The sequence below is a fragment of the Cyprinus carpio genome, chromosome B7, assembly GCF_018340385.1.
Source record: "Cyprinus carpio isolate SPL01 chromosome B7, ASM1834038v1, whole genome shotgun sequence".
Taxonomy (NCBI): Eukaryota; Metazoa; Chordata; class Actinopteri; order Cypriniformes; family Cyprinidae; genus Cyprinus; species Cyprinus carpio.
The window spans coordinates 17,464,119-17,491,431 of NC_056603.1; the positions used below are offsets into that span (position 1 = coordinate 17,464,119).

The 27,313-nt window shown below is 38.3% G+C and overlaps 1 protein-coding gene across 1 annotated transcript; it reads right to left on the reverse strand.

The window, feature by feature from the left end:
- Nucleotides 1-1,263: 1,263 nt before the first annotated feature.
- On the reverse strand, nucleotides 1,264-27,313 carry LOC109087043 (retinal dehydrogenase 2-like). Its single transcript, XM_042727612.1, has 13 exons — nucleotides 27,041-27,313; nucleotides 17,380-17,484; nucleotides 16,707-16,847; nucleotides 15,383-15,512; nucleotides 13,065-13,126; nucleotides 11,925-12,053; nucleotides 11,468-11,581; nucleotides 6,766-6,868; nucleotides 5,928-6,112; nucleotides 4,004-4,168; nucleotides 3,756-3,913; nucleotides 3,106-3,180; nucleotides 1,264-3,012 (listed from the first exon to the last, which is right to left on the reverse strand). Exons 1-13 carry the CDS (start codon nucleotides 27,155-27,157, stop codon nucleotides 2,940-2,942), a joined length of 1,557 nt encoding a protein of 518 aa, XP_042583546.1. The 5' UTR covers nucleotides 27,158-27,313; the 3' UTR covers nucleotides 1,264-2,939.

A 27,313-nucleotide genomic window follows, 5' to 3' on the forward strand; every position in this document is an offset into this window, starting at 1 on the left:
CTGACCTCTGACATCAACAAGGCATTTTCATCCACACAACTGCCGCTCACCGGATATTTTTTCTTTTTCGGACCATTCTCTGTAAACCCTAGAGATGGTTGTGTGTGAGAATCCCAGTAGATCAGCAGTTTTTGAAAAACTCAGACCAACCCATCTGGCACCAACAAGCATTCCACGTTCAAAGTTACTTAAATCCCCTTTCTTCCCCATTCTGATGCTCGGTTTGAACTTCAGCAAGTCGTCTTCACCACATCTAGATGCCTAAATGCATTGAGTTGCTGCCATGTGATTGGCTGATTAGCAATTTGTGTTACAAAGCAATTGAACAGGTGGACCTAATAAAGTGGCCGATGAGTGTAGGTATATATATATTTTACAATGTACATTCGTATCTTGACAGACCATGCACATAACTGAAATTTCTTCTGAAACTCTCGAAATTATTGTGTCTTTTTATCAAGAGAGAGGTCTCCATTAGGTCTCTAGTTAACTTAATTGATATCTAGGAGAAACGATTGAGAAATTTAAGAGCTCTCATATGGGATTCGTCTTTCCCGAGGGAATGAAAACAAACTGAAGGAGATTTTGAAGCAGTCCAAACACACTACTGTGTGATTCTAACTGATCTCTGAGATATGGCAGAAGGGGAGAAAGTGTCTCCCTCTGGAGGAGGAGCTTGTAAAGCATGCTGCAGTTCTCCAGTTCCCACCAGCTTAGCTTTCTCCGCTTATCTTGAAGACAAATGAACACATTCTAGCGCCTAATGTTGCAATCTCATTTTCGACCATCTGCACTTATAAATGTGACATGCATTAGTTTTATCAACTATTTGGCAAAGTGGTGAAAATCCATAGTTATTTAGAGAAGATTGATTGGATTGGAAATGTACGCCAGCGCCTTTTTTAGAGATAATACACAAATGTTTGATTCATCCTCTGGTTCAGTAGATGAGAAGGTTTTACGGATCTATTTGACCATAAATCCTCTGAAAGAGCATAGGCTAATGATCAGTGAATGATACTTATCAGACTCCATAAGTGCTTCATCTAATAAATGTATGTCTCAGAGGAAAGATATTGGAATTCCGATCATGACAGATGCCGCCTCGCCATTTAACCTTGGGCAGAGTCCAAGCTGGTTGAAATCTGGATCCCAAAAGAGAAGCGATCATTGTGATCATTCTCACGTTTTGAAAAAAGAGAAATTTGCCATTTGAATTCACTATGCACTACCAGAGTCATACAAATGAACTCACACATGAAGTCTGTAATAACGCCATTTATTGATTTATCATGTTTTTCTTAGTAAAAAGCAGCGATTTTACACTACTGTCATGTAGAAATATCGGCGTGAACTTGGTACACTGTAATCATATGAGACTCCAGAGGATTATAAATCCTATTCAACAGACTCCTAAGGAGGGAAGGGTCGATGACACCATTGTGCAACAACGTCAAATGGATTAAACAATCCTTGTAAGGCCTTTCGCCTGCAACCTTCCAACACTTTCCTGTGTTGATGGGCTCACACTTGAAAACATGCAACATGTCTTTGAGGTGAAACAAACCACTTTCTTCGATTGTTGTCACATACTAACTCATTAGCAAACGGTTCAGACTAATTTCCATGCGAACCACAGGAAGGTGATGTATCACTGTAGTGGTCTTTCTGTGGTCTAGTTCAAAGCAATGTGCTGTCCTTTTCTGCTCTTCCAGATCCAGACCAGTGTTGTGTAACGTAGCCAAGTCTTTTCATCATGCATGTTGGTCTGACTAAGGATATCAGCAGATTGGCTGGGCTGCTGGGAAAATCCATTGTGACTGTTTCTCTGGGAATGCAACTTCTAAGGTAGTTGCACTACTGGGTGCTTCTTTTATCTGGCTCACGTTGCTCATATCTGAAGAGCTCTTACCAAACAATTTCTGACTCAGCCTGTTCTGGCCCTGGTTGACATAAATCGGAATACTCAGAGACATCTGAAAATGCAACAACTGAAGCAGAAACGAACCTGGCAAAAGGATCTCTGTACAAGGATTCCCCCCTCCCCCCGTCTTTTACTAATGATTATTATTTTCCTCAGTCATTATGCTTTAACAAGACAATTAGAAAATCACCTTCAAGAGAAGCCTTTGAGTAAAACATTTTAATGAAGAAATTACTCGATATCTTAACTTCTATATTCATAGTACATAATTCTTTAAACCTAACAATAAATGGGCATCAATAAGGAATCATTTGTCGAAAATACACACCAAAGTTTTTTTTTTCTATTTTTCTTTTTTTGAGGTTTACATTGGTCAAGACATCGACAAAGTTACACATAGTAAAAACAATCAAACAATGAAATGAAAAATAAAAACACAAAGCAATTACACACATTTTAGAATTAATACTCATTCAAAGAAAACATCTTTTTTTTCTGAGATAGAGAGCTTCAGTGGTCTTAGTAAAAACTTATATGCCTACGAGATTTCTACCCAGTGGAAAGGCAAGTTAATTATGAGGTTTGAGAATGGCACCCCTCAGACACAACAGACCTCCTTTGGCCACTTGCCGTGGGAGATCATCAGAGAGAGTGGTCGTAGTCTGTTAGTGTCTGCACGTTGCTGGTGCAGTGGTCAAAAGCATAGCCCTCTTTCACCGGGACTCCGAGTGCTTTAGTATGGTTAGTGGAGCCGGCGAAAGGAGGTCACAGCTGGAATGGGTGGAGGCAGTTAATTGTGGCAGTGGATGTGGAGCTGCTAGTGGACGTGGGATGGAGATGAAGGGTAGTTCATGAGAACAGCCTACGAAGATGCAGGAGAAGAGGTGCTCCAATGCAGAAGTGATGGGTGGGTACTGTGTGTGGTGTTTTACCACTATAGACAACCAAAGGATAATGGCTAGTGGTTAACCTCAGAGGAAGACTTCCCGCTGCTAGGAACGTACATAGTTGTGCTTTAAGATTTCTTCCCTGACATCTTCATTGTAATGGTTTTCACCTCTGTATATTCTTTCAGTCCGATCTCACCCCTGGAAAATTAAGAACAACTGTGTCAGTGGACACATAAAGCAAAAGTATAGAAAATGCAGCTGTGATGTTATAATATTTATAAATGCACTTACAGTTCACGACCATTGCCGGACATTTTGAATCCTCCAAAAGGACACTGGCAGCTCAGGGCATTGTAACAGTTGATCCTGCACAACAAAAAATACATTTCCCAGTCTTAGCGAGTTCATGATATTACATTCAGTTCTGTGACATATTAGTGCTATTTCAGGTCTTAAGGAAATCTTTCACCTTCACTCATAATTGCAGATCATGTGGATTCAAAACGTTCTTTTCCAGCTCTGGTTTTTTTTTTACAGTACAAAGGTCTGATCATTTTTTAATTAAGAAGCAAATTTACCTAAGGTATTAAGTCTTGTTCTATAAAAAAAAAAATCTAAGTTAATATCTGCCGACAGGTGAGCAAAATAAATTACATTAAAAGAGAACATTTAACATTTAATTTAGCTAAATCTACTAGTAAAAAAAAAAAAGTCTATATATCTTATGGCATTTTGCTGCTGAAGTAAATATATTGTGATTTAAAAATGTTTGGATATTTTAATAAAAAACAAGACAAAAATACTTGTTTAGAAAATGATTTTTTGCAGTGCGCACGTTAAGTTGTGCATGTAACAATGACATTAGGGCTCAAAACAAAACAAGTGGATGGCATTTGTGTTTTATTTTGTGTGAGGATCTGTTGATGTGATATAACTCTTACCAGACAGTGCCGGCCTGCAGAGCTGCAGAGACAGTCATGGCCTTGTTGAGATCTGTGGTGAAGACCGCTGCTGCCAGACCATATTCTGTGTTGTTGGCTCTCTCAATCACTTCTTCAATAGTCTTAAACTTCATGATCTGCTGAACTGGCCCAAATATCTAAAACAAAGTATTTGTTTTTTTATTGTAATACTTTGAACATTTAACATTCCAAGTTAGATTCAGAATTCAGAGATCAATCGAGCTTACCTCCTCCTTGGCAATGCGCATGTGATCCTGTACATCAGAGAAGACTGTGGGCTCCACAAAGAAGCCTTTAGAAGGAGGAGCTTTGCCGCCACATTCCAGTTTAGCTCCCTCAGTGATGCCGCTCTGAATCAGCTCCAGTACACGACTCTGCTGCTCCGCACTCACCTGACACAGTCAACACAGAGATGATCAGCTACTGAACCTTGTGTCTTGATTTTCTCTGACTACTGGAACAGGCATCAGACCTTTTAATAATAAACTGGGTAGATTATGCAGATAATATAATGTCTTGTTTGATTATTAATGTTTCATTGTACCGCATTTTTTAATTTAAATTCTTGTTTAATGATATATGTAATGACATATATTGGAATAATTTTGTAAAATTCTAAATATTATTTAGGTATATATTATTATATTGTAGCATATCCGTTACATTACTGTGCTAAAGTTTGAGTCGGTAAGGATTTCTTTAGTCTTAAGCATAAGTCTCTTATGCGCTAAGGCTGCATTTATTTGATTACAAAATGCAGTAAAAACAGTAATATGAAATATTATTATAAAATATTGTTACATTTTAAAATAAGTGTCTTCTATTTTAATATTACTAAACATTTTTATTTATTATTGTGATGGCAAAGATGAATGTTAAGCATCCATTTGATGCTCAAGAAACGTCTCTTAATATCAATGTTGAAAGCAGTTGCTTCTTAATATTTTTGTGAAAAAAGTGATGTATTTTTTTCATGATCCTGTGATGAATAGAAAGGTCAACAGAACATTTATTTTAAATAGAAATCTTTTGTAACATTATATTTGGCTTTACTGTCTCTTTTGATCAGTTCATTGCTTCCTTGCTGAATAAAAGTACATATAAAAGTACACTTAAGTTCTTGAATTCTTTTTTCCCCCCTTTCTTTTTTTGCTGAACCTAACTTCTGAACGGTAGTATATTAAAGTGCCCTTATTATTGACATTTGAAAATTACCTTTCATGCAGTGTGTAACACAGATCTAAGTGAATGAAAACATCCTGCAAAGTGGTAAATCTGAAAGTGCACCATGTATAAAGTTATTGACTCTCAAAAGAAAGCCATTTCATGTTAAGGTCAACATGAAACATTATTATATTGCCCGCCCACTTGTTGGTCTTTTCACCTTGGTCTGAATGAAAATGCAAATTCATTCTTTGCCACTAGGTGCCGCTTTTGGTAACGCTGCTTTATCAGGCATTACAGGCATAATGAAATGAAAATGAGACCAATCGGACCAATCACCACAGACTGGCATCACACAAATGAAGGGTTTTCATAGATAAATTATTGGTTTGGTGGTTTAAATAATTTGCGTGGTCCCCCACTTCTGCTACTTTCAAGAAGATATTGAAATTTATATTAAACCTTTATCTACCTCCTGTAACAAAAAGGCAACTAAAACTTTGAATGCATGCTCACTTTTTGGTGTTTTTGTGTTATTTTTATCTGATAATTATTTTATGTTTTTAGGGAAGAGTATGTTTTTTTTTTTTCGTGTGATCTATTTATTTTATCTTATTTTTCTCATTTACTTTACTTATTTTTCTACTCGTTCCCTTTTGATTTGTAATTGCTGTAAATTGCTTGGTCATCCTTGAACCCCTGGCTCTTTTCGTTGGCATATGTTCTGTCATACTTGTATTTCTGAATGAATGTTAAATAATAATTAAAAAAAACAACAGCAGGAAAAAAAAATCATTGAACTAATCATTTGGGAGTCATTGAGCAAGTACGGTAAAATAAATGCATATTGAAAGTGTTTTTTGACCTTGCATGCATGTCAACCTGTTGTTGGGGACTCGAAAACCAAAATATGAACCTTTCCTTTCATTACCCATAATAGGGTCACTTTAATTATTTATGATATTTAAGCAATGAACAGGGTCTTACCTGAGGCCCCTGCTCAGTGGTTGGGTCAAAGGGATTTCCAACTGTCCTTCTCCGTGCTCTCTCAACACTCCTTCGCACAAACTCCTCATAAATGGGCTCTTCCACAAAGATACGGGAACCAGCGGTACAGCATTGACCACTATTGAAGAAAACACCCTGATGGGCCTGTTCGACTGCCAGCTCAACTGAAAAAGAGACAAAAAACACATTATTAAACATCTGCCAGCAATGCACTATTATTTAAATAAAACAAAGAACAGCCTAAACAACAGGTGATAAATAAGCAATGTATCCCCTACATGTCAAAAATCATTTATTAATACACTCGGAGCCATACTTTTCCAGTTAAACAGCTGTAACATATCTCTTCACAGATTTTTCTGGTGTGTCTGTTGTTTATGCATACATACACGTGAGTATGTGCATCTGTGTGGGATAATGGACACCTGGGAAAAGGGTGGCAGGCTGTGGCATTTGAAGGGTTAATGGGAGCCGGCAGATTTACGGCTGTGGTGTGATGCGTCCGGGCAGGGTCCATTCGGCCGTTTACGGTGGCCTTGCTTACGGCTGCTGAAAACATTTAAAAGCTCTGACTTACGCCTTGGTTTGGTGGGCTATTTAGAGACAATAAGGGCCAAGCGTTTAGGAAGTGAGATAAGCTCATTTGAACGAATATGGGCCTCTCGGAAACATAAGACACTCAATTTTTTTGCCCAGACGCAGCTCTAAAAGATCCCCAAAGGTCTTTGATGTGAGAGTCTGTGGAGTAGCACCTGTGCACAAACTGTTGCAGCGGGACAACAGGAGGCCAGCCGTAAAACAGTGTCTGAATACTTACAATCAGCATCTGCAAAAATGATGTTGGGACTCTTTCCCCCGAGCTCTAGCGTGACTCTCTTCAGATTGCTCTTTCCTGCTGCTTCTTGGATTAGCTTGCCAACCTGTGGAGAGAGAAGAGCTGCTTTACTCACTGGGATGTCACAGAGAAACCTTACTAAATCTCAACATCAGTGGGATGCTGTCATTAATAAATCCTGCCGCATGAGAAGCCCCTCTTCAACAAGGCGACCAGCACCAGCACCATTATCAGGCCCATGAGATTCAGCTCACATCTTAAATATCTATTAGCGCATACGGTGGCGGCCAAAGAGAATGGAATGTCCTACACGCAACAGTATCTGCTGGTTAATCAAGAACAGGAAGAACCGACCGCAGGTTTGTGTAGAATGCTCAACACCGTTTGGAGCAACAAAATAACAGTGAAACAAGACCTTTAAAAAATGCATTTATTGGCTTTGTTAGTGCATAAATGAAAGCGTATGTAGTGATTATTGGCCTGGTTTTAGTTTCACTGAGCTTAAGGAGCACGTTTCTTTTTAACAGGTGTCTATTGTTTCATAATTCCATGTCGTTTGCTGCTCTTCCTTGAATCTGTTCTCTTCCAACTGCATTTCACACTTCTTTTCACCTAAAGTTCCACATTAGCAGTGGACTGGCTCTCATCTTACATGCTGTTCAGGCCTGTGTAAGCACTGCAGACATCGCACAGCTGCTGCAGAACATTATGCTCACGTCAAACTATTCTCTTCCAACTGCACGTGTGTGTGTGTGTGTGTGAGAGAGAGAGAGAGAGAGAGAGAGAGAGAGAGAGAGAAACGTCTCACTCTTCACAGCCAATTCAGTGCTTTAGAGGCTGGTGAGCAGCACTCCTAACCATAAACAAACATTTGTACATTTTTCCTTTTCGCAAAACATACTTACTGACAGTGAATATTTTCTCTATCTGTTTTCCATCAGATAATGGAAAAAGAAAGGAAGAGGGGAGAAAACAAAGGGAAAAAAATCCACCTCAGTTCCCTCTGACACACTCGCTCAGTGGAAAAAATGGAAGCTGGGCTCTTTGCAGGAGTGTAAATGCCTACCTCTCACAGATACTATATGCATATGGGTGTTTTGGGAAGCTACTTTAGTTTTTAAATATACACTACAGGGCAAAAGTTTGGGGTCAGTAAGCTTTTTTAATGTTTTTGAATAAAGAGTATTATAAATATTATTGTACTGTTACCAAGACTGCATTTGTTTTAGCAAAAATGCTGTTAAAAATAGTAATATTATTACAATTTAAAATAACTGTTTTCTATTTAATATATTTTAAAATGCTATTTACTTTTTTGTCATGTCAAAGCTGAATTTTCAGCAGCCATTACTCCAGTCTTCAGTGTCACATGATCTTTCAGTAATTGTGCTAAAATGCTGATTTGTGATTATTACCACAGTTTAAAACTGCTGTGTTGTTTAATACTATTGTGGAAATTGATGAAAAGAAAGATCAAATGAACAGCAAAGATCAAACAGTCACTTTTGATCAATTAAATGCATCCTTGCTAAATAAAAGTATTGATATATTTTAAAAACTCTTGCAGATTGCTGACTATTTTTGAACAGTTGTGTATAACTTTCCAGTGATAGCCTATAATTCATACATATGCTTTTGAATGAATGAATGAATAATATCTTAACTTGAACTGATACATTAACACCAAATACGAATATAATATTCACTAATGTATATAAAAAAGATTATATAAAAAGTGAAAGTAAAAAATAAAATTGCCATGTAGAGACAGAAATCAGTTAATTTACAAGAACTGTTAAAATAAACCCATTCATTCTAGTGGACCATAATTTGTGTATAATAATAATAATAATAATAATACATGTATAAAATGTTTGAAACCATTTAAAATGTGTTTGAATGTGCTTTTTGATTTATGTAAGATGAAAAAGAAATCACACTGCACACTTGTCACAAAGGGGCTAGACTCCACAAATAGCAGCAATGGGCAGGTCATAATACACCAGAATGCCTCACTCCCTTGGAACCCCCACCCACCCCTGGCCTAGTCCTCCCTTATACACACGGCTGAAGTGACTCAGAGTCTGTGTATGTACACACACGCACAGTATAAGAGATCTGGGCTGCCTAATCAAGTCCAGATTAGAGCTCAGCAACACCCACAGCAGCAGTGCTGACGTGAAGAGAAGAGCAAAACCCTGTGTGGCCGCTTCCAGTGAAGAGGAAGGGTGAGAGGGTGGGTTGTATAGTGATGAGTTTCCTGTGAAAGTCAGTCAGTGGAAGTGTGGGTGAAGACGGGTGGGTTGGGACCGTTTTCAGAGTGACGCTATGATCATTTGAGGATTTGTGTGGCCTGTTGAGGTTTCTTTCTCAGTCACTGCATTCTTGTTTTATCAATGACATTTTGATTTTGTTAAGAGTTTGGAATATTTTTGAAAGAGTTCTCTTTTGCTCACCCAGGCTGCATTTATTTGATCCAGATCGCAGTAAAACAGTAACATTGTGTAATTTTACAATTTAAAATAAGTGTTTTATATGTTAATATATTTTAAAATGTAATGTATTTCTTTGATGGCGAAGCTGAATTTTCAGCACCCGTAACTTTTAATATCTTCAGTGTCACATGATCCTCTTTCTGATATGGTGATTTAGTCCTCAAAACATTTCTTGTTATTATCAATGTTGAAAACAGCTGTGCTGCTTAATATGTTTGTGGAAACGATGAATAGAAAATTTAATATTTATTTATTTTAAGCATTTATTTGAAACAGATTTTTTTTGGCAACATTAACATATGCCTATATAAAAATGTCTTTGCTGTCAGTTGATTAATTTAACACATTCTTGCTAAATACAAATATTAATTAATTTAAAAGAATTTATTGACCCCAAACTTTTGAAAGGTAGCGCACATTCGAAGTTCAGTAAAAAACTGAAATCATTACAGTTTAGTTTTTGCAAAGCCAGACTAACAGACCCAGATAACGTGATAATGTGCATCATGTGCTTTTTTCAAAGAAGACAGGTAATCCCTGTATTTAATCCTTTAAATATTTACGTATTCTTGGACAGACAGATGAACACTGTAGCTCCACTACATAAAAATCCACTGTAACTCGATTATAACTGGCCATGTAAACAAACTCACTTTTGCGGTCAAGCTAATGGCATCATAAGCTTTAGCTCTGTCTATTCTAAACATCAAAAAAATCACTTCAATTAGTAACAAAACACATACTACAAGTGTAAGAACAGATCAAAACATAAACTGAAAAATTTCGATTTATGAGAGGCTGTAATTGAATTAGGGCCTTAAGGGTTCTTACCAGCGAGGCAAGTGTAGCTAGAGATAATCAGTGTTTAAAATACACTGTCACAGCAGAGTTATGTCGCTGTCAGTGAGGCCTGTTTTCAAGCGGTAAATTCTCTGTCCCTAACATGGTGCCTATTTTCAGTCCCTGGCTTTCTATTAAATTTATACAGTTGGCTTCAAAGAGTCATTTTTCCACCAGGGCCACAGTGTAACTGTCTAATGTCTGATGCATAGAGCTCAATAGAAAGGGTAGTCATTATACAGTATGCACAGGACACTTATAAAGCATAAATGAACTCAGGTGTCCAATCAGACTGGCACGACATTAACAGTACATATGAAGTGGGGGCATGGTGTCCAATCCTTGTGTCTGTGCCGTGCTTATGACAGACCACCTGTGGATTAACATCTCACTGCCACTTACACCTAAAATCTGTCTATTAGAAATGATTTTGGAAAGCCAGGTGGTCCGGTGTGAGAGCATGTGTAGTATGAGACAGCAGACAGAACACCTATAAACAAAACTTCCTCAGGCTTCTCATTAGTAATGGGGTATAAATGCACTAACCCTTCACTGTCAGAAAAATAATAATAATTGTACCTATAGGGGTACATTAGCTTGTCACAAGAGGCAGTACTCTTAAAGGTACAAGTTTGTACCTTATCTACCCCTAAAATGTGCATATTAGTACCTTAAGGTATTTATACTTACCAAAAAGGAACCAATATATATATCAAGTGGAATTGAAGAATAAACTGGTGTGATGTAATTTAACAATATCAGGCCAAAAAGTAGTTCAAGGAGTTTAAAACATCTTGCCAAATCTCGGTCTTGTGAACACCTTTACATAAATGATGCTCCGTTTTAACCTGAAAATCTTCTGTACATTTCTTCTGTTCAGTCTGTTCAGAGGTCAGACAAGAGTAAACATATCCATATCGCTATGATTACATGCTTTCTTAACTGCTACTTTCTCACTGCTGTCACTTTTGTTGCATTCTTCTTTTTATAATTGGGCCTTTAAGGTACTTCTGTGAACCTTTTAGGAGTAAATAAGGTACAGAGTTGTCCTTTTATGGGTACTTTCCCAGTGACAAGCTGTTGTACCCTAAAAAAAGTTAAACATTTGCACATCCCAGTGGTTCCAAATGACTCCTACAAGTTCACACTTTGCCACATGGACTAAAATACCTTAAATGTTTCATGTGATACCCTGCAGTCTTGCGCACTTCACTGATGCCTAAAGAAAGACCACAAGACTGTGAGTCCACATCAAAAGTGCCATTCCGGACAGGGCCTATGTCACATCGGCGGAAAGGAGGATGAGCGAAGAGGGTGTGATTCTTCCATTTGTCCGATAGGAAAATTACCTCAGTCGATCCTGTGAACGCCACTTTGTCTATGCCCATGTGCGAAGCGATCGCGGCTCCTGCGGTTGGCCCATAGCCTGGCAAAATATTGACGACTCCCGGTGGAAACCCAGCCTGTGAAAACAGTACAAGAGGAAAAAGCTTTAGACGAGAGCTGAGCCAAGAACACCACAGGCTGTGGAGGGGGAATCCAGACCCACCCCAACCTCCCTACAGGCCCTGTGGAAGAGAGGATGGACAGAACTTCAAAAGGAAGAGAAGAAAATAGGCCTCTTAATCCAAGAGAAAGGGAAAGGCAGAACAACAAAGGTCTGGGTGCAGTTGGGAACGAATGATGAAATAGCACTTATTTGCATGAATGTGTGTTGATGTTGCTTTTGTATCATGTTGATCATTTTATGGCTGTAAAATGTGATGTGGTCATTCAAAACAATGTTGTAAAATCATGTTGCTGTACCTCTTTGATCAGAGCGGTGATGTAGAGGCAGGTGAGAGGGGTCTGCTCAGCAGGTTTCAGGACAACAGTGTTCCCGCAGCTCAGCGCTGGCCCCAATTTCCATGCTGTCATCACCAGGGGGAAGTTCCACTGTACAGACATAGGTCAGGAACTTACTGTGGGAGCTCGTTCAGATAACCTCATATCTCTACTTCTTGAGAGCATATCTCCTTCACTAATGATTTCAAACTCTTGCACATTCATTTGTGCAAGTGAAACTTCATTTGTGCAATTTGGAAACTGAATGTGTGTAAAACAGAGTGACACAGTCTTCTGTATCACTTCAGCCCAGTAATTTATGCCTGTCAGTCTCCTACAATCCTCAAAGACCTGCTAGATGGACCAGATTTCAGTGGAATATTTGGTGTGTACTGTTGGAAACAAGTCATTTCTCATGTTATGAGGTCTAGAGTGGTAAGCACTTCATCGTCTCAATCAAATTTTTTTTTTTTTTTTGCTTCCTTGTTCTTTTTTCTGTCCTTCAAGTATACCTCCCACTCACCCATGCGTTTCTCTTTCATTATTTCTCAGTTCCTTTTTCTGCCTCACTGGCACTGGCCATGACCCCCTCCTGCCAGTCTTTTTGCAGCCAACCATAGTGACTAATAAAAACCTCAAACACTTCCAGTAACCTGAGCAATATATTTTAAAGCTACAGCATAATGGAAGTCACTGCAGTGGGAACTTGGTTCAATCTATCACTTGTTGATTGGATGGATGCAGCTTGCGTAGGTTTATAAAAAGGGGAAGGGTTTAAGCAGAATTGGAAAATTCCATCAATGTCATCAAAAAGAAGTCTGTTGTTTCAACAGAAGACTGAGTTATGACATTTTGATTAAAAAATCACAAGGTCAAAATTTATATATGCATGGATGAATCATTCACAATAAGATCAATAACATGAATTTATTAAATAGCCTTTTAATTTTAGGCCAACTTTAAACAAAAGAGGGCTTCCCCAAAAACTAAACCACCATACCCAAACCTCAACAAGCCTGTCTTTCCTCACTAAGGGGTACAAATACCTCCCTATTAAGAACTGGGAATTTTTAAGCAAAATATATTATTAAGGAAAATCTAAAATAGGGACAAAACACTCACAGGAATGATCTGTCCACAAACTCCGATGGGCTCATGTCTGGTAAGGGTAAAGTATTCTCCATCTGTGTGACAGAAAAAAAACCAAAAGGAACCAGAGTATTAGACGGCACAGGTTAAAATGGTGTCAAATACACTTTATACTTGTGCTTAGGTGAAAATAAATGACATTATACAGAAAAGTTCGCATTAGCTGACTTTTCAAGCAAAAGAGCTTATGATAATATCACTGTCTACAAAAGACCCTGTTTTGTGTTACGGCAACATGGAAAAGAGTGCGATCACTCCATCCCTCGCTGTGGAAACATGCAGTTGGCGTAAAGCATCTGGACAAGAGGCATGCCAGTGATTCATCTCACTTGGTGGCCAGATAAGAGAAGGCCAAAAACACACATTCTGTTTGTTTGTGCTGTAATTCTATTATGGATGAGATTGGAAATGTAATAAAGCAAATCACTGTGAGTTCCCACTATGCAAGTTTGGTTTAGCAACACAACAAAGGCCCAGTTCTGAGCTCCAGCGCTGACAGGGGGATTTACAGTTCTCTTCCCCTCCATTCTCCATTTTTATTTCTCCCGCTGTGAAAATCGTATCATAACAGCATGCAGCGGCATGGGTGCTTGTTTGTGTAAGATGAGAGAGTGAATATGAGAGAGATATTATCAAATACAAGAGTGACTGCTTTATATGAAGGACAGTATAGGACAGCATAAGCGCAGTGTGAGCCAGTGTCTGAGAAATGGTGACAGACAGTGTTGGAATGCACAATAATTACAGGGACGCCCAATGGCGGACACCTCTCTCGATTCCCTCTAACCTGTGTGGCCCATGTGACAGGAGGGCCCTGAATGGCGGCTCCACAATCTCCCCCGCGCACACATACTTGCACACTAATGGCTGCACTGTGACATCAGAGCCGCAAGTCTACTGCTGTCCCGTAGTCTCCAGGCTCCCTGCTGCGTTCCTTTCAAACAACTAAATTAGCCAGAACAGACCCCCAGTGCTCCCCCCGTGCCCCGTAGTGCCCCCCAGCCCCGTAGCTGTCACTGTGCTCCACCGATGGCAGCGCTCCACAGGAGGGCAACCATTAGCACTCAGATTTATAACTGTTACGGGACCTCATCTGTTTACCTTCAGTGCACCTTCATAACCCCACAACATCTCCTGCAGGCCTCAGAGAAAACACAGCTCTACCCCGGCTTAGAGCTGTGATCTCTCTGCTCAAGGTCAAACTTCCTAAAATGTCTGGGATGGGCCTGCACATAAAGGTCTGGTCTGCATTCACATAATGACAGTTTCCAGTCCAGTGCACACGTGTCTTCCATGCGCTCCAAAATGTCTGCTTCTGCATTGCTGTGTCACCATACAGTTTATATCAGTGGCATTATGTGATTTTGGATATATAACATACCATCCCCTATGTGAGAAATGTAATAATGAATATACACTTTTTAATGATTCTGACAGAAGTTTTTTATGCTCACCAAGACTACATTTATTTGATCAAAAATACAGTAAAAACAGGGAATTGAAATTACCATTTAAAATAAGTTTTCTATGTTAAAATGTAATTTATTCCTTTCACAGCAAAGCTGAATTTTCAGCACCATTACTCTGTCTCCAGTGTCACATGATCCTTCAGAAAACAATCTAATATGCTGATTTGGTGCTCAAGAATAATTTCTTATCATTACCAACAGATAGATTTATTTTCATTATTCTTTGATAAATATAAAGGTTAAAAAACAACATCAAGTAGAAATCTTATGTAACATTATACATGTCTTTACTATCATTTTTTATCAATATAATATCCCTTTCTGCATAAAAGTATTAATTTCTTTAAAAAATAAAAAAAATGACTGACCCCAAAATTTTTTAATGGTAGTGTACATGTACATATACATTTATTTTATTACTTTTTATAGGAAATTAAAAAAAAAAATGTTTTTTAATAAAAAGATGATTTAATAAAAATATTAATTTAAAAATATATATTTAATAATTAAATAAAATTTTCTGAAATCCAAAATGAAACGTCATATAATTACATTATTTATGTTTTCTATCCCACAAAAAGTGCCCAGTGCTTTCCTTATGTTTATGAGCGCCTGTTTACTGTGAGGTGAAACTTTGCATCCAGGCTAACGTCTGTGGTTACTAAAATGCTAAACAATGTCTGTAATCTACTTTTAAGACTCCAAACTTTTGTTTTGATATTCTTAGGGTGATCAGACCCCCCACCCCTTCAAACACCCCCATAATTTGAATGCTGTATAATTCTATGGTGAGAGTTTATGACAGGATGAGCGTCATCTTACCAGTCGGAATCGTGGAACCGTGGATCTTATCTGCCCATCCAGCAAAATATCGAAAAGTTTTAATGGTTCCCTGGAGGTCCACAAAGAAGGAGGAGAGGAAAGGTTTCCCAGTGTCCAGAGACTCCAGGGTCTGGGAGGAGAGAAGGAAGATGAGAGTGTGGGCGTGTGATGAAAAATCACTCATAGAGATTAAACCTGACACCCCCCCATGCTGCATTCAGACTAAGCATATCTAAAGCACACACTTCCATCTGCTCCCCTAGGAAACATGATACTCCTATAGCCATCACCAGAGACCTGAATTTGTTATCTCTGTGTCAGCCAGCCATGATTCCTTATCGACGTGGGATTAGATTGATATAAAGAGTGATTGTAACCACATGGACATCACATTTTTCTTTCAAAGCAATTTGCTCTGACACTTGTTCAGAGCTGGATGGAGAAAATCTGTTGTTTCAGTCCATTTAAGACCAAGTCTAAACTGTAACATGAAAGAGATTTACTCAAAATGGCTACGGCAGAGAGCTGCATGCACAAAGACAAACATAGCACTTTTGTTTCTGAATCTGTCTCTTTAGACACAACTCCGTGAGTGGGAAGTAAAAGCAGATGTCCAGGGCAGAAGAACGCTGAAGATAAAAGCACATCATGGATCGGAACAATACCTCTCTTTTACATTTCCCTCTTAACCTAAGTGATCGTTAGCGCCCAAAGGTCATGTGTTTCAACTCAGCGTGGTCATCATCATGGGTTTCAGACATTTGCAGGACAAATCAAAATTGTTAGAAAAACAACAACTCCTATGGCTCCTGCCATGAAGCTTCAATAAGCCGGAGGCAGACAGACAGGCCTACTCATTAGACACTTGCTTATTGTTGTGAGCGTCTTTGTCTGCTCAGATGGCTCTGTCCTGTTAAATCTGATTCTCACTCACCGAAAAACTGGCACTGACTAGAACGAGACTTGGTTTAAGTGTGGTCAGATGACCACTGGTTTGTGAGTGAAGGTGATAGTTATAAGGGAGTCAAGACCAATGTCAACAAAAGAGCGTGGCTCAGGCATTTTGCTTCTAATTGAGCAGAACATATGGAAACAATGATCAGACATATATTAAAAAAATCAAAAAACACCATGCAGGATTTTTAAAACCTGCAACAAAAAAATTAGTAGCCGGAATTGTTTATGTATTTTTGGAATACAGTGCAAAAAATGTCCCGATCTGATGGATAGCATTGGAATAGGTGCCCTGAGTAATAAAACATTATTTGTTCCCCAAAAAACATTTAAGTAGAGGTTTAGTTTTTGTGTTGGATGAAGTACTCACAGCAAGGTATGCACTGTCTCTTTCCACCAGGTCAGCTAGCTTAAACAACAGCCTCCCACGTTCAGATGCATCCATCTTCCTCCATACTGAACCCAGAGAGAAGGCCGAACGTGCAGCCTGCACGGCTTTGTCCACATCAGCCTAACAGAAAGGCAAAGAGAGGGGAACGGACAGAGAGAGAGAGAGATAGAAACAAGAGGAGGAGAAAGACAGGAGAGCACTTAATGATATAACCTTATCCTGTAAACAGGTGTTTGTCCACCTCTGGGACAAATGAAATCCATTCATTCTGGATGAGTCTCAATGACTTCCCCAGTTGCACTATCAGGGGGTCCCTGTTTCCTGTATCCATTCTGGTTTTCCACACTTTCTGCCTGATTTACAGAGAGGAACTACAGACTCTAGCTTGCTTAACCACATTAGACTGAACTACAGCCCCCTCCCTCCCTCCCTCTCTTTCAATTCTGGATGCTTATTCATGCTGAGTGAAGGCTGAAAGTGAGAAGCACAATAGCGGTGCTGGACGACTAAATGTAGTCCAGCTGAGTAATTGTGCCAAACCTGTTTCTGGCAATGGTTTGACCAATTACCAAATATACACTTTGCTGACGAACACACTAGCATGCTAAAAAAGCAGACACACACACACACACACACACACACACACACACACCTTATCTGCTTCCTGGACGTCACAGATCTTCTCCCCTGTAGCCGGGTTGTATGTGCTGAAGACCTTACCGCTCACAGAAGCATGCCATTCATTATTAATAAAAATCTACAGGGAGAGAAGAGAAAGATACAGTTTAGTTTTCACAACAGTGAGGCCCTTAAAAAAAAAAATTACTTAAAATCAGTGGTAGACAGTAACAATGTCTTTTTTAGTTTTGGTGCACACATCAAAAGTTTCTTGGAATAAACATTTAATGGAAAAAAACAAAATGACTGAAATTTAAAATAAAAATGTAAAATACAAAATAAAAACATTCAAAATATTAATCAAAACTATAATAGTGTATAAATGATAATAAAACAACAGATATATATATATATATATAGATATATATATATATATATATATATATATATATATATATATATATATATATATATATAAATTTCAAACTGAAGAAATTAAGTTAGGATTTGTGAATGAATTATTCTTTTGAGCTAATTCTGCTGAACTTACTGAATTGGATCACATATTGTACTGGTTGGCGCGAGACTCCAGAGTTCAAATCAATAAGCTCACTCCTGTTTTCTTTTACTCAAGTACATGATTTAGATACTTCGTCCGTCCACCACTACTTAAAACTGCTATAACTGTTTGCATGGGAATTAAGCATTTTAATGCAGAATATGTCAAACACCATCCATAAAATGTGCATCTTTAGGCCCTTGAGGAATTACTGTGAGTTAGTTAGTAACTTCATGATGATGCACAGAATTAAAAGAGACAGTCTTTCTCCCCCTGTGTGTTTCATGGTTGTGGGGTGAGAGGAATCTCTGGGAACCGTGTGCTATTGCAGGGCTGCCCAATATCACTCTCTTGGGAGTAATCCAGCAACCAGACAGAAAGAGGTGGGGGAAAGGGGAAAGGAGAGATAAATCCCTATCAGACACACAAGACACACAAATGCGCCCACAGTTAGAAGTGCATGGATACACACACAAATGCAGAAATACACACAGACACACGTTTCACAACATCACTGCTCGTTTACGAGATCATAAAACACGGGCCGCACTCTGGCGCTGGTGATGCGTTAAAAGAAGCGGCCCGTAAAACAACCGCCTCAGATTCCAAAAGATGGATTTTTTGAGCTCGATAAAGAAGAAAAGAAAAATACATCTTTCTCTAGGCACACAACAAACACATAAGGCAAGTGTGATTTCAATATTCAGCAAACAGATGGCACTACCGGTGACAGATAAGGTGTTAAAGCATCTGCTGGCTGTGAGCTCTACATTTACTCTTTTTACATAAAACACATTTACTCTTCCTGTCATCTGCATAGAGGAAGGCCCTGGGCCTCCTCAAGCTCTCCAACATGTTTACTAATGTAAACTTACAGGCTTAAGTACAATTTAACTGACTGTAAACCAAGAGGCGTGTTTACTTTAGAACACGTAAAAAATGCCAGTTGACTTGGAGGCGGTTCAGGCTGCCTCAGTCACTCCCACTCTGTGTCTCCCCTAAAACTGGCATGAATAAATCACTCCTGGTCAGGCTAGGTATCAGTCTGTACCATGCTGATTCCTCTCCGATACATTTACATCAGACTCCCTTCTCTCTCTCTCTCGCTCGCTCCACACAGGCCTCTTGCATTAAGGAGGCCACCTTTAATCTGACTCTCATTTGGAGCACTTCATAAAAGTGTCAGTGGCCTCGTCGAGGCGAGGGCTTGTTACAAAAACAGAAAGCCCCGTAGAGGAGCGAATTAGTTTTAAAATTTATAGAGGCCACTGTAGTGGAATGCCTTAAATCAGGGGCAGACTGTGACAGGCCAGTGAGCCGGGGAAGAATGCAGACGGTGGGTAGCTTTATGCTCTTCGTAACCCCATACTTACGGCACCCCGGAACGGGGAGAGGGGAATGCTGGGTGAGCAGCGGACTGGGCCACCATCTAAATCACGACTAGAAAAAGGCGACCATTAGAGACCATTTGGCCCAGTCTTCCCTGAGCTCTGGGGGCTCTCGGACTTTTGTCTCTTCCCATTGAGAAAGTTGATAAAGAGCGACAGGCCGGTGCAGTAAATCAACTCTCAAGCTTTCTTTATACTTTGGCTTTGATTAAAGAAAAGGGATAAGAACGCAAGTGCAAAAGTGCAAAAATTCATATTGATCACCGCTTCTTTGCCGTAACCCTGCTGGAGGCTTCAACAGGGCTGTAAAGAACCTGAATTTTGTATTGATCACCTGATTTTTTTTAATGCTGAGTACTCTATTGGGCGGACATTTCGGCCACCTGTGCAAAAGCATTCTTTATACCAGACATGTACAGCGCGCACAAAAAGAACTGTGTAACTTTTACCTTTAATGAGCTATTTGTATTTAATTTGACCATGACTAAATGATGTACTTTTTAGAACCTTACCTTTGAAAACTTTATATTATATATATATATATATATGGAAATATATTTAAATATACACTGAAGGCTGGAGTAATGATGCTGAAAAATTCAGCTTGCTGAATTATATTTTAAAGTAATTAAAACAGGAAACCAATATTAGAAATTCATAAGGCCATATTACTGTTTTTTCTTCTGTATTTTCTTAAATAATACATCCTTGATGAGCATTTTAGGTCCAATTATTTATTAGGTTAATTAGGCCTAACATAATATAATATCAAACAAACTGAAGCATTTAAACTGATGAATAGAATAGAAACTGAAGCATTTAAACTGAGATCTGTAAGTTAAATATAAAAACAACAAAAAATGAACGTCAATTCTTCTATAGAATCTAAACATCCCTATGATGTACAGTTTGCACACTACACCTGTGTGAGCATTCTCTGAGTGTTACCGTTCTGTGCCCATCATCCGCTGCTTCCAGCACTTAATCAAGGTCCATGACGTTTTATTTCACATGTCATTGCTTGTCGGCTCTCGAGTTGACTATTTCGTATAAAAAAATTTCAATTCACAGCGAGCATTTGGCTCACATCATTCCCTTTCTATGAAACTGTAAACGCGCATTCACCGGTTCTAACTCTGACTCTATAGCGTGTAAGCATTGGTCGCTTCGCAAATAGTCCCAACTCATTTAAGCGTGTGCGCGGCACCATTATTTCTTCTGCGCGGCAACGGTGGAATATTCGTGTTGTGCGCAGCTTCAACATTGCATTATAATACTTAAGCATTATTTCGGAGAACTTGTATTTTACTATCGAAACGGAATGCTTCTTACACAAATACTTTTTACTTGTTTGAAATTTCATTTAAACACCTGAAGTAAATAATGAATTTATCACATTTTAGTCCATTTTGGTTTATAATCTCACACATATAAGTTGTTATTATTAAAAGTTTAACTGGCTAAATTTAAATTAATGTTAATGATTTTAGTCTATTTTATTTTATTAGATTTTTGTGATGCTTGAACAAACCTGACATTATTCGACAAAAGTCTATAAAAACCTGACTCAAGTGTAAGCATGGTCGACAAACAGTCTATAAACAACTATATTCAGTTGTCAAACAGCTATAATATTTGTTGAATTTAAAGTTTGACAATTACTAGTGACAGGATTCTGGATTGTGTTAGATAATATTTGTTGAATTTAAAGTTTGACAATTACTAGTGACAGGCTTTCTTTCATACCATACTTTTATTTATTTTTTTGCTTGCTTTTGTTTGCTTTTGAAACTGAAAAAGTGAGTCTTCACTCAAATACTTTTTTTTCTTACCCTCACTTAAATTCTCATGATTTTTAACAACTCTCTTCAGTGTGGCTAAGCTAAAAACATAGAGGAGTTTGTTTGAGGCAGAGTGCTGGAAGTACATTCGAACTTGAGTTGAGTATGAAAACTAACCGCCAAGCTGTGACAACTAGATTTTGTTTACAACAGCAGGGGGCCAGAAAATGTATTATCTTGTAAACAAAACAGCCACTTGATTCCGTACACAAACAGAAAGAGAAGCGCTGCCAGTTCATCCTACGCTAACACATTGTACTACAGGCTGTTACGAAATCGGACAGAGTGCGGATAGGTTGAGATTTTACGCACAGGCTGCAGCACAAGACAGCTGCAAACATTTAGAATCACTCCATGTTTTTTGATTCAAGCTGTCAGTCTCACGGTGCTGACTGCGCTCGTCTGCAAAGCTAATTAGATGGTGAGATATGCAGTGCCTATCACAAACAGATTGTGAAAGAGGGACCCACGGCGAACGATGACAGCATCACTAGGCTTATGCTCCTTATTGCTGAGATTTTTATCACTAGCATTACTTCACACAGGAAAGAGGGTTATCGGCCACAAAAGCAGGAGGTCGACTTTGTTCCTTAGGGAGTGCTAGAGCTAGAGAAGAGTCTTTTTGGGGGGTGACTCGAATGACTCTAGCAGTTGTAGAATGCTGATCCGTTTCTCATCTGCCCCGGCGAGCTCTCTGGAGGCTTCGCACAACTGCAGGAGGAAGCGGAGCAGGAACGCGGACAGAGGATGCCAAAGCTCACGCTACAGCCAGCGAAACATCTGTTTGGCCGCCAGCACCTTCTAATGGCTCAGACACATGAGGGATATTTAATGGCAAACATTTCTTGGCCATTGTAAAACGATTTCTTTTTTATATGTGCGCTTTATCTGTGCTTTCATGGAACAGGCCGGGATTCCAGAGCCAGACGGATCCTAACAGGGCACCTGCAGCCCGGGTCTCAGTCTGCAAAGATCTCATATCCTTTCCTGAGCAGCTAACTTTCACTCTGTAATTGGACACACTTCAAGATGTTGATAATTAGTGATGTTACAGGATAAGAGGGAGCTTAAGACATGGAACTGAGACTGCATGTCATGTTCTCACTCTCTCTTTTCTGCAAATGTCAAAATTGTGCAACATATGTTAGTCTACAGAGCAGGTTGACAGGGACACCCCAACTGTCAATCTTAGTTAGCATTACAAAATAAAGTGACAAAACTTTTTAGTAACAATTTATTAACATTAGTTCATGAGTTAGTTATGAACTAACAATACACAATATTTTAGTATTTCAATTTAATGGTCAATAGCATATTTAGTATCAATTTAATATATTTATGTAGTATATGAATTACAGTGAATTAATATATTATAGATTATTATAGATGAATAATCATGTTATCTCTAAATTAATAAATGCTGTAAAAAAAAAAAAAAAAAAAAAAAAGCTTTTGTTAGGTTGTGATACATAAGTAACATTACCTGTTAAAGTGATAGCTCACCCAAAAATTTTGTCATAATTTTATCAACCTCAAGTCTGGTTTTCTTTCATTTTTCACGGAAGAAACAAAGTCATGCAGGTTTGGAACAACATGAGGAAAAGTAATGAGTATTTGCATTTTTGGGTGTACTATCCCTTTAACAAATTAAACAATTGAAAAAAAAAAATTTAACAACAAAAAATATAAATTACAATACACTTACTTGGTTAATATAATATAATATAATATAATAATACTTGGTTAGCATATCTGTGCTAAATTTAAATAAAGTAGCTGGAACAAACATGCTATTGTTAATAATACATAGACAAATCAAGCATTTTGTTCCTGAGGGAGAAAAACAGTGCAAAGGCCAAAGATAATCAGTGAGGAAGATGTGAAGAAAAGATCAAGAGTAAGAAAGGGGGAAAATTATAAGTCAAAGCAAAAGAGGGTGAGAGAAAGAGAGTCCTCACTGTGCCGCTTACAATAAATCAAGCTTCTCAGTGTATGCTCTACTGTGGCCGCTGTTTGATGTGAAGAAATGGTGGGTTTTGAAGTGAAAATCTCCAGAGGTATGGGACAGACTCTCGTAAGTCAGGGCCACTGACCCTAACAGTGTGACACGGCCATATATTACACCCTGCTGGACAGCTTCTAGAGCAGAAACCCCCCTGACTCCCATCTGTACTATCTCATGCACTGACGGATTGATGGGGCCTACCTCATTCACTCAAGCTGTCTCCCAGATTAGCTTACAAAAGTCCTCACTTCAGCGCACACTACTGTCCTGGCTCGACGCTTAAGCCCTTAAAATATAAAGACCTGTCCTATCAAGTGGCTATCAAGTGTCTTTTTCTCCATGAAGCTCTCAGTATAGAGAAACGAACACATGCACAGACAAATACGAAAATTCTATCATTTACTCACTCTTGTTTTTGGAAAATATTTTGGACCGCACTAACTTTCATTGCATGGACAAAAAATAACTTAATTTTTATCGTGACAACATTCTTCAAAGTATCTTCCACAGAAAATAAAGTTTGGAATGACATACCTTGAACAATTAAACACATTCATTAGAAAACCCAGAATTATGCGCAAATATTATTTATACGTGTTTATTGAATATCACTGATAAATTCCACTGACTGCAAACCACATCTAATCCAAATGTGCAATTATCAGTTGCCCGGCACAGGGGAAAGCGAGAGAGTAATATCCTGTCTCCTGTTTCCTATCTTCTTCCAGGTTTTATTCTCAAGAGTCTGCTTCACTTTTGTGTTATAACTGAATGGAGTGAGCAAATCATCACCCTGCCTGCTGGAATCCAACACCTCTCTTTCAAAAAGACTCCTGGGCCCTAATCAATTACACTGATACACACACCTATCAACATAACCTTTCCTTTCTTTTTCTCTCTCCCATTCGAAGAGAAAAAAAAGAAGAGAAAACATCCATAACCAGCCATCACCGGAGGCAAATTTATGGCTTCCTTAGTGCCATTATCAGCCCAGTGGGCCAGCAGACAGAGAAAGAGAGAAAGAGAACTCCTTCAGAAGACTAGCTCTCCCGTGACCAGTCAAACACGCTCTTTATACACTGTGTGGAGTCAAGAGAGGATTCTGTAAGACTGTAACGCGTATTGAGCTCAGGTGTCTGCACCAAACAACAGGACTTTGAGAATTATTGGCATGATAAGCGGAAGCTCGGTCGTAAATGTTCAATGGCATAGCAGATAAGTTACCTATCAATGTTTTTAATCTCAAGTCTGTAACAAATGCAAGTGTAGTGACTGTCACATAATAGGCACAAATGTAACTGGTGGGGTAAAAAGTTTACTGGGGAGCACAAAGTCCATGCTGTAGCAATTTAACTGTCATTTTACCATACAAGAAACCATCCTGACTATTCAGTTTATTTAGATTTAGCATGTGAATAAATAAATTAAAAAATAAAAAAAACTGCAGCACTCATTATATCAAGTGTTAATCTTATAAATAATAACGTTTCTATTATATTATAGTCATATGTTTCATTATTTTTTTTTTATTTAAATTAGTGCTGTCAAATGATTAATCGTGATTAATCGCATCCAAAATAAAAGTTTTTGTTTATATAATATATGTATGTGTACTGTGTATATTTATTATGTATATATAAATACACACATACATGATATATTTTGAAAATATTTACTTGTATATACATTTAAATTCTTATATTTTATATTATATATAAATACATTTAACATATAAACAACATATTTTTCTTAAATATATACATACATGTGTTTGTATTTATGTATACATAATAAATATACACTTTACACATATATATTATGTAAACAAAAACATTTATATATAAATAACTATATATAAATAACAAAAATAATAATGAAACATATAACTATAATATAATATAAGTTATGCACCATAAATTTATTATTGGAATAAAAAATAAATAAATATAACTATGACTATGTCTAATAACCATACGCTCACATTAACTGCTGTAAAATACGTTCTGTAATGATTATTGTATTACCTAACTGAATTACTTGCCACCACCTCTCGCTTTCATTGCTTGATATTAATTATTTTACTTTAAATGCCAGAGCTGCATGTGATTCAGTATTTATATAAGTGGTTGACACTCATAGACGAATAAAATGTTCAGTATGCCCAGTAATGATATTTCCATAACTCAGCGTCTCTGGCATAAAGCACTGCTTATTAACAGCACAGAAAACACAACTTAAAAAGTCTCCAAGGAGTTTCGCTAAAATGGCTTAACCTCAGACTAACACAAATAATAAAAAACTTGGCTCTGCACTGACTACATTTGAAAAAAATAGTATTGATTGGGCATATTTGGACTGTTACATCAGAGCCTGTGCTGCGCTGCACCAGGCACACAAACTCAAAAGTGAGAGGGGGTGGGGATAGAGAGAAAGAGACCAAGAAGAAGAGGGAGATGGACAAGGGTGTGAAGGGAGTTCACATCACTAATGCCCAAACAGCAGCCCACACAAACCCATACAGCCAGCACACAAATTCCTAAGTATGAATCCTTCTCACACTCCCATGTGCTTCTGAGAGCAGATCTGCAATGAGAGCAGGAGATGCAGGGTGTGTATGTCACAGGTGTCTCCAGCTCTTGCTTTGGCTGAACTTCACTCTCCTTACCTCAGTGATAATGGCCTGCTCTGCACTTTGACTTATCCTCTCACCTCACAGCAATAAAATTATTACCGTCAAAACTGGCATAATATAAGACGACCTTACCAAGAAAACGAGAGATTATATTTTCTAATTATTTCATGGGATGATTCAGCACTTCTTTGTCATTTTCAGAGAGATTAATATAAGATGACTACATTAAAACTGTATAATAGCTAGTGCTGAAACCTCATTACATCGGAATAAGCCCCAAAGTATTAAAGTATCTAAAAATGAATGTGAAAGCCCAGACTTTGACATGTTGGCATACTTCGCCTACTTGTCATAGTAAGCTATACTTGTTATCAACCCTGCAATTTTAGTGGTGTACAAAGTTTGTTTTAAAGGTGTATCCCTGAACACTTGCATTTAAAACAAGTGGCCATAAATTTCGTACACATGATCCGGCTTGTAAATATTGTCATTGAGCTTGAGGTAAAAGTTGATCACAATAATGAACAAGATCAAGATCACAATAATGAACATATGGCGTGTTAGTGATTTATTTATTTTTTCGTCCAGAACATAAAGACATTATGAATAATTTAGATACTAGGCTGAACTATAGACTGTAGCACAGAATTGAAAGGAGAGATAGAGGCGGATCTCTAACGCGCACCGAAAATCATGTAAAGTAGCATAAAAAATAACAACCTGTTCAAGGCAAAACTTCTTAACCGGTTTAATGAGATTATTAAAGCTCTATGGACTCTCATTTGTCATTATATCAAGATGGAGAAAACTTTCATGATCGATGCTCCTTCTGTAGTATTAGATAACGGGCAGCAGATCTGGACTTTCACACTCTTTATATAGACACAAATAAAGGCGGTTTATTTGATTAGAATAAAACGGAGAATCGATATACTTATTGCAAATCATTACACTGCGTAGGCTACCTAAAGAATAATCCATATAGCCAAAACTTGCTATTTGTTAGCAAATGCATGTGCAGACGAGCCTCTAGATCTACCGTATTAGGAGCCGTAACATCTTAAGATTAATACTGCTACGTTCGGTTTGAACGCGTGAGTATGAGCCTGCTTTCAATGCCATGGTTGCAACACGTTGCGTTTCTTGATCAGTGATTTGTTTGCGCGCAGTCACTAGCCTACAAATCAAACGTGTCACCTAGTCGAAGTTTGCATTCCCGTTAAGGCAGTTTTAGGATTCTCACGAGAAGTTGTAAAACAGTCTCACGAACCTTAGTGTACTTGATTTCAGGGTTGGGTACCGGTGAGGGCACCAGATGAAGAGATGCCATGAGCGCAGCCGGGTCGTTCTTCACCTCTCCTGGCATTTCAACTTTACTGGAGGTCATTGCGTCTCTTGAAGATCCCGGTTGGGTTTTTTTCTGCCGATTAGCGATTACTACTTTGGAATCCTTCCTGTGTTTATAACCAGGTGTCAGCCCTGGTCCATTTTTATTGGGCAGAGAATAGGGCCGTCCTCCTAATATAATTAAAATGGAGCATTT

Bases quoted from the DNA above. Each gene is read 5' to 3' on its own strand.
- LOC109087043 (XM_042727612.1), bottom strand. From the start codon at position 27,157: ATGACCTCCAGTAAAGTTGAAATGCCAGGAGAGGTGAAGAACGACCCG. The intron at 4,169-5,927 runs GTAAGACCCTGT...TGACTGTGTCAG, and splicing joins CCACTGAGCAGGGGCCTCAG to GTGAGTGCGGAGCAGCAGAG. The intron at 3,181-3,755 runs GTAAGAGTTATA...TTTGTTGTGCAG, and splicing joins CTGCAGGCCGGCACTGTCTG to GATCAACTGTTACAATGCCC.